The sequence below is a fragment of the Grammomys surdaster genome, unplaced genomic scaffold (assembly GCF_004785775.1).
Source record: "Grammomys surdaster isolate TR1022 unplaced genomic scaffold, NIH_TR_1.0 126185, whole genome shotgun sequence".
NCBI classification, from domain to species: Eukaryota; Metazoa; Chordata; class Mammalia; order Rodentia; family Muridae; genus Grammomys; species Grammomys surdaster.
Genome location: NW_021620991.1, coordinates 748659 through 757041, shown reverse-complemented (window position 1 = coordinate 757041; position 8383 = coordinate 748659). Strand labels below are relative to the sequence as shown.

At 51.1% G+C, this 8383-nt stretch overlaps 1 protein-coding gene across 3 annotated transcripts in view; it reads left to right on the top strand.

Annotated features, from left to right (window-relative positions):
* The first annotated feature begins 2830 nt into the window (after positions 1-2830).
* Mmel1 (membrane metalloendopeptidase like 1) overlaps positions 2831-8383 on the top strand; it is a 30598-nt gene continuing 25045 nt past the window's right edge. The window contains exons 1-2 of one of the 3 annotated variants that reach the window (XM_028757817.1): positions 2831-2972; positions 4731-5048. In XM_028757817.1, the coding sequence (XP_028613650.1) occupies positions 4925-5048 (124 nt within the window). In that variant the 5' untranslated portion in view covers positions 2831-2972; positions 4731-4924. Of the gene's footprint in view, positions 2973-4730; positions 5049-8383 lie in introns of those variants that run through there. The other 2 variants (XM_028757819.1, XM_028757818.1) reach the window with 2 other exon arrangements.

Below are 8383 nucleotides of genomic sequence, written 5' to 3'. Positions count from 1 at the left end.
TCTCTCTCTCTCTCTCTCTCTCTCTCTCTCTCTCTCTCTCTCTCTCTCTGCTGATCTGTCACTTTACTGTGGTCTAAATGTGTTCCCAGAAATCCATGCGTTGAGATCCCAGTACCAATGGGATGTTGCCAGAATGTGGGTCTTGTGGGTGGGGAGGAGTTAGGCTGTACTGATGGGAGCCCTAAAGAACGGGGTCCGTGGCTTTGAAGGCACTTCAGCCCACCCACATATGAGAATGGAGTGTGTGTGGGGGGGTGCCACCTACAAACCAGGATGCAGGCCTGTCCCCACATACTTATCAGGGCTCTGCCTTGGACTTCTACCTCCACAGCCATGAGAAATAAACCTCACTTGATAAGGTTCCCAGCCTGTAGGATTTTTGTCTCAGTGAACTGAAGTGCAGTGTCTCCTTACCACCACCTCTGTCCTGACCACAGACCTCTGGTCCCTGAATATGGAGGTGTGTCTTAGCTAGCCAAGACCCCTCAGCCTACACACTGTCTCATGAAAGAGTCCCAGGCTACAGCAGGCACCCCAGCAGCCTGGAGATTGTGGTGGAAGGTTCTAGAAGCTGTGCATTCATCCTAGCTAGGGTATACGCCTACAGGACAAGTCTAGGGCCCCCAGCATTCTAGAGCTCACACTCTGAAGATTCTCCTATCTCCTTGCAGCCCCCAAAAGCTTACCTACAGCCTCCCAGCTCCTTCCATGTTTGGCTGGAGTGGAAAGAACCCATGTGTCCAGCCCTTGCATGGTCCCAGTGTCTATTGTGGACCATGGAGTCCAACTTTCACCAAGCAAACCATGGGTCACTTCCAGCAGAGTGTGATCAGATACAGCAGAGACCTCATTGGGGGATCTGTGTGCCCAGTTGGCTATGACCCTAGTCTCTGCCCCCACCTTCCCAGAACTCCTAGAGGTGTCACAGTGAGTGATCCACAGCCTCAAGGGCCCAACTTGGTCTTCGTTCACACTCAGGGGTCCCCAAAACCTGACCCACTAAGGTCCTAAAGCCAGGTCTTTCAGCACTGACTTTACCATGGCATTTTCAAGTGAGAAAGGCCAGTGCCCCCAAATGCTTCTGGTGGAAGGACCATTGAAGGACTAGGGGCCCTCACCTCAGCACCACAGACGGATGTGCCCATTCCAAATTTCAGAGTCCAGATCTTGTTCAGTGCCCTAGTTTTTCTCATAAGAACTCAGCGGGGCGTGGGGGGGGGGTGGGCAACACCTCAGTCAGTAAAGTGCTTCTTGCACAGAACCTGAGCTGAATCCTTGAACTGGAATGCAAAGCAAAACAAAACAACAAACACCAGACCAGAGTATCCCACACATACAATCTCCATGCTGGGGAAGCCAGGAACAAGAGCATCCCGAGGCTAACTGACCTGCCAGCCTTCCTACTCATGTGGGCAGGAGAAGACGTCCATGAAGGTGGCAGTGGTGGAAGCCGTGCCGTAGCATCAGCTCAGACAGAGAGCTACTGACTGTTAAGAGTTAGTGTGACTGCTGTAGTGCTAACTCATACATCACATACTGTAAAGTTCTGAGGCATCCATCAGTCAGCTGCCCTCTCTGCTCAGGAGACTAGCTCCCTACCCTTCTCAGGTGAAGCTTAACCACACCTTATGCCTGGCATTGGGCTAGCATAGTTTTCATGACAAATCCCTCTGTTGGTTAATCGGTATCAACCTGTTGGTTAATCGGTATCAACTTGCCTGGGTTTAGAATCACCCCGGATGGAGATATATCTCTGGGTGTGTCGGCAAGAGTATTTCCAGAAAGGTTCAACTAAAGAGGGAGGAAAACACCCTGGATATAGGTGGCACCATCCCGTAGGCTGGTGTCCTAGACTGAGTAAGAAGGAGTTAGGGAACTGGGCGATGGCATCTGTCATTCTGACTCCAGATGTAGTGAGGTCACATGCCAGGCACCACACCTTCCCCACCGTGATGCACCCAACCTTCAAACCACTCAGATTCTACATTAAATTGATTTTGTTAGGCACTCGGTCATACCTAAAGAAAAGTAACTCCTAATACTACTCCAAACCCCAGGTGACAGGCCTAAGGTCTGAGCTCAGCTCTGAACTGCAACTGGAGATTGCCCTTTTCTAGGACCATGGGCCACCCTCAGAAGCCACCAGAGCATGGTCTCAATGTTTCTAACAGCCCCATTAGGAAATTGTTCTCATGGGATCCAGGCTTTGTGCTCCACCCCTTCCTGATGCCCTTGGAGGCCAGGAGACCTGTTCAAAGGTCACCCAGGGCCCAATGAACTCTTGCTTAGAGCCCTATTGCTTTCTTTGAGCATATCCCTGGCTCATATTTGAAAATCTGAAATACAGCCCCTGAGCCCAAAGCGCCTGTCCCAGCTCCCTGTTCAGGCTCCAGCCCTGGCTCTATAAAGGCTCCCTGGTTACATTCAGAACTGGCAAGCAGTCCAGCATCTCACCATTATCTCCAGTGAGGACCGTTTCTACTGCTGTGCCCGTCCATCACGATGTACAGATCCTCTTTTACACTGGCAAGTCCCCATAACCACCCCCCTGTCCCACCCAGAGGCTGCAGGGAAGAATACCCAGGGAGAAGCCACTCATATCAGCCCATAGCAGAAAACCTACCAGGGTCACACCAGCAGACCCTAGGTCCCTTTGGGCTAGAGTCAAGAGACAGAAACGAGTCAGAGATGGGGCTTGGGGAGGTCAGAACACCCAGACATCAGGGTCCCTATACTAGAAAACACACCTGCCCCTCCCCCACACAAAAGCCCACAGAGTGCCCTGGTATGTCATCATCTCCAAGGAGTTCATATCATCACAAAGGTGGACCGGAAGCCAGCACCATGTGACCTCACAGCCAGCTCGGCCTGACCGCTGCTCTACTCCACCCAGAGCCCACCTTGGCCAGCTCACCCCAGCTCTGAGACATCCCAACTTTAAGGACTTGCCTAGTAGTGGCTTACAGCGCTAGGTAAGGTTCACTGAGAGGGGCCTGCCCGGCCACTTCTCCAGGTGGTATTTTGTTTTTTTTTTTTGTTTTGTTTTGTTTTGTTTTGTTAGAGACAGTCTCACTCTATAATCCATGCTGGCCTTGAGTTCACAGCAATCCTCCTGCCTCAACCTCCCAAATGCTGGTTCCAGGCATGTGACACCTAAGCTTTGTCATGACCCCCTCTAAGAACCCAAGCATTTCACTCAGAGCCCATCGAGCATTTCAGCATTTCATCACCTAGCCCTTGCTGAGTAGCCCCTTTGATACAACTTACTGCCTGGAATGCCCCTGCCTCATCCTCATGACCACCCAGAGAGTCCCTTCTCCACCTGGGGGTGTGGTGTCACCCTGACTCCTTTCCTCCTTACCGAGCACAATCACCCCACACCTCCTGACCCAGGCCACTTAGCTGTGGGGTGTGTGTGTGTGTGTGTGTGTGTGTGTGTGTGTGACTTGTCATCCAGAAGTGAAGTTTTCAGGCCGTGATATGAGCCAGCAGATTGCAGAAGTGAATTAGCTAATGCATTCAGAGTCTGAACATGCTGGAACTTGAGTTGCAAAGACCAAGCCAGGCCCAGGCTTGTCCTGCAAGGCTGACATACACACCCACTCACCCACGCATTCAACTGAAGTTGAAGATACAGGAGCCCCAGCCCTGGGGGAGCTGATATTCTCCTAGGGATGACATAAATAAAAACACTCAGGGTTACAGAACTGTATGTCAGGTAACACAGACCAGGAGCAGGCTTAGGTTTGCTCGGTTGAACTTGAAAGCCAAGTGGGGGAAAGACTCTGAAAAATGGAGCCTTCTTCATTTTCTCTTCAGTTAGGGACCTGGAAGATGGGTCTCCTGACAAAGGGGCTTGAGGAAATAGAGAGATATAAAGAAGGCTAGAGAGAGACATCTTTGTCAAAGGAGAGACACCCTCAGGTCTGGCTACAACTCAAGGTGATTGTAGCCTGGAGCAAACAGGGTGTAGGAAGGATGCAAGGTCAGACTCCAGCAGAACTGAAAGTGTGATTCCAAAGCTTGGCTTCAATAACTCGAGGATGGAACTGCCTGGAGAAAAGCAGAGGCCTTGTGAGCATGCAAAGGACCAGACAGTCACTGTCTGAACATCCAGAGGAAGTGCTGGGCATGTGAACACCAAGAGACAGGCAACAGCTGACTGACAGGGAGTGAGGGCCAGGGCCCCATCCACTCTGCACCTTATCAGAAACAGCCATGCCAACTTCTCAAGGATTTCATCAGGAGCATCTAAGCCCCCCATCCCACCTCCCACCGACCGGGCCATTTGGAAGATGACATACAGACAGAGACACCTAAGCTTGATGGATCATGGGACCCTGCTTTAAGCTGCTAACCCGAACCCTCTCGTTCTGTATGGTTTCCACATACATTATCCTTCCAACCCTCACCATTCCCCGAAACTCTTGGATTCCCACAGGAACACAGAAAGGACAAGCAAGGAGTTCAGGGCCTGAGTAACCTCCCCATCAGAATTCCCTATCCACTTTCCAAGCCCAAAACTCCAGGAGTCCTCCGGGCACAGGCAACCCAAGCAGGCTCCACCGTAGAGGCCAATGGACACCTAGGCTGGGCTTCCTGCATTTACTGGGGAGGATAACCTCAGGCCTAGTTAGTCCCTGCCATTCCAGACAATGGAACAAGACAGAAACCGACTTTGAGAAGCAATGGACACCAGGACTAGTTGGCCAGGTTTCTCTTCTGCACAGAGTCCCCTGGGCACTCTGGGCACAGCTTACTGCGCTGAGAGCAGAGACCAGAACAGAGCATCCCCAAAGCACTAGCTTCCGTGTGTTCTAGGCATCCAAGCTCCAGCTGCATCTCCTGGCCCTGGCCTGGGGTGCTTAGCTGTGTACCTTTCACCCAGAACTGGCTGATAGGGAAGTCGGAGAGCCCAGTGGGGATGGTGGAGAGAGCGTACCAGTGTGAGAGGAGGCGCTCAAGCTTCCTGGAGTATGGACTGCTGCTGCTGCTGCTACTGATGTTGCTGGGAGCCATAGTGACTCTGGGTGTCTTCTACAGCATAGGTGAGCAAGGATACTCTGCCCCCTTACCTTCCCCCAACCCATCCCTGCCCAGGGCTTCGCTTGTCCCTGAGAGAAGCCAGCCTTGTAGAGTAGGTTAAAAGGTGGGATGGGGGTCTGCCCCCCACCCCGCCGCCTGCTCCTAGGGCCATGCTGCTGACTCCAGAGCTGCCACGGAAGGGACACTGACCTGCACGGGCACAGCGACCCCCATCCAGAAAAGCTCCGTCTGTCCCGGCTTGCTGGCGCAGCTGCTTCTGCAGGCTCTGCCTCCGCCCCCTCTGCCTCAGCAGAACTCTAGGAAGCTGCACAGGTCCCCCCGCCCCACCGGTCCAGCCCCCTTCTTAGTCCGCAGCCCAGCCCAGCAGAATGGCTGCTGCAGTTCCCAAGTGGCCCAGCAGCAGGAGCCCAAGCCCCTGAGCTAAGGGTGTTCCGCCAGCTGTCTCACCTGGTGCTAGTCGGGGTGACCTGGTGGCTTCTGATACAGGCTCTTGCTTATTGCAAGTTGGAAGGAAGGGGCTAGCCTGAGGACCCATGAAAGTAGAGGTGTGGCTAAGACTGCCCTTTGGGTAGATCTCAGGTGTCTTAGCCGTCACACACTGACCCCTTCCTAAAGGACCACATGTAAGACTAAAGTGCTCCCCTTTGTGTGGGGCACCCAGCAGACCTACACCCTGTACCCTGCACCTTCCAATCCCTCCATCCCCTTTGAGCCAGAAGTGGGAAGAAAGGAAGGGGGAGGGATGGATTAAGACCCACATACAGTATATAGATACACATACAGTATCAGTCTACTACACTACTCTACTCTGGCTGTGTCTCTTCAGTGATGGGCTAACCTGGCCCTGGCTCTCTCACCAGGGCACCAGAGCCTAGAAGTTCTCTCAGGGGACTATGGATGAGGGACAGCTGGAAAACACAAGTGGGTTCTGCCTAAGGAGGAGGTGGGTATCTCCCACCCAGGGCTACCTTCAAGGGCCCACATAGTGTGGCTTCTGCCCAGTGGTCACTGTGGTCTCTGTCCATGTGGTTCTCAGGCAAGTGTTGACAGGTGCAACCAACTCCATGGCAGAAACAGGAATGACAGGGTCCACCCCCCTAGTGGAGCCCAGGGTTCCAGGGACCTTTGTTTGAAGGTCACTGATCTCAAAACATCTGGTTTTGAGGCCTCCAGAGACCAGACCTGGTAGCCCCATAGCCAGCTATGAGGGACACGACTGGGGAAAGAGAATGGGGTTCTCCTGTTCTGCCCCCTGTCTTCTCCATGCTCGTCTCTCCCTTTATCCTTTGAGCAGCATGACCTCTGGCACACTCAGGATCTCCTTGACTCTGCCAGGGCCCCACAATCTGTGCTTTTTCCTCCTCCCTCCTCCTCTTCCTCCTCCTCCTCCTCCTCCAGGGCTCCTGGGACCCTGGAATGCCCCTGTACCTAATCCCAGCTTCAGTCTATGACTTCAGTCGGGACTGAAAAGATGGGAAATTTTGTATTACCCATAAGTACTTTCTCCTTTCTGTTCTGATGTTTTCTTATTGTTTCTGATTTGCCAGCTATAGTTTACTCTTTAGTTTCTGGATCGTGTGGCCTTATGTCACCGTTTTAAATTTTACTGACTTCTGGGTCAGCTGTACCATGGCTGGTCGGTGAGATCTCTGGTGCTTGACTGAGGTTAACCTTGGGTATGTTCCTGTTGCTTTGATAAAAACACCCTGACAGGACAACTTAAGAGAGAGAGTGTGTTTTTGGAAGTCAAGGCAGGAGGGACTTGAAGCCATCGGGAGAGGAATGGATGCTATCTATGTTCAGCTCCTTGTCTTCATTCTGTACAATCCTGGGTTCCCTACGCACAGTAGGCAGCTCTCACACTCAGTTCAGGTAACCCCCCTCTTGCATGCACGAGAGGCCTTTGTCCCAGGTGACTCTGAATCCTGTCTAGTTGATAATGCTGTCCGTCTCACTAGCCTAGGCCAAGTAAGGCTTGGTCAGTTTTACCAAAAAATGTAAAATAGGTTGTGGGCCATGCCGGATTCAACCTGCTAAGAGTCCATAGGTTCCTGTGAGCTCAGTCAAAGTTAGGTCCAGGTTCTGCCTTCCAGCCCCAGGCTCCAAGAAATAAGACCCAGATTCAAATTATTTTTACAAATACCTTGGCCATAGAGCTTTTAGGCTCTACTCTGACTAGATCATAGCTAGAGATAGCCCATTTATTTTAACCTACGTTCTGTCACGTGGTTGGTTACCTGTGCTCAGGTTCCATGTACCCCTCTCCGTATATCTTTCTGGGCTCTTCTCCCTGCCTCCTCTCTCCCAGAATTTTTTCTCTTCCCAATGTCCCGCCTCTATTTCCTGCCTAAGCCATAGGCCGTAGGCTTTGTAATTGACAGGTGCATCCATACAATGCACAAGATGATTTCTCTACAATTCCCCTTTTCAGTCCAATAAGAGGCTCTTTTTTAAAAAAAAAAAACAAACAAACAAACAAAAAAGAGAATACATAAGTTGAATGCAATTGTAATAATTATGAAAACCACAAGGTAGGAGTATACATCTATAATGTACAGTCCACTGATATTTGGCAACTCAGATAAAATATTTTTAAAAGAAAGTTGACTCTCTCTCTCTCTCTCCCCTAAAGATTTATTTATTTATTCTTTTTTTTTTTTTAATGTATATGAGTACACTGTTGCTGTCCTCAGACACACCAGAAGAGAGCCTTAGATCCTGTTACAGATGGTTGTGAGCCACCATGTGGCTGCTGGGAATTGAACTCATGGCTCAGTGTTCCTAACCACTGAGCCATCTCTCCAACCCCAGATTTTATCACTTGGTTTTCCAGTTGTTCAAAGGAGTGTCTCTGAAAACCTTGCACCAGAGATGTGTCAGTTTCCTGGAGTGGGATGAAGAACTAATTTGTCAACAATGTTAAGACTTGTGAATGAACATAAATTCAGCCATAAGGGGCTGGAGAGGTGTCTCAGCAGTTAAGAGCACTGGCTGCTCTTCCAGAGGTCCCAGGCTTGATTCCCAGTAACCACATAGCAGCTCACGACTGTCTGCAACTCCAGTTCTAGGGGATCCAAAACCCTCTTCTGGCCTCCACAGGCACCAGGAGTGCACATGATGCACAGACAAACACAAATACAACACACACATAGCACACATACACACACAGGACACACACACACAGCACACACACACACAGCACAACACATACACACACAGCACAACACACACACAGCACAACACACAGCACACATACACACACAGCACACACACACAGCACACACACACAGCACACACACACACACAGCACACATACACACAGCATACACACACACAG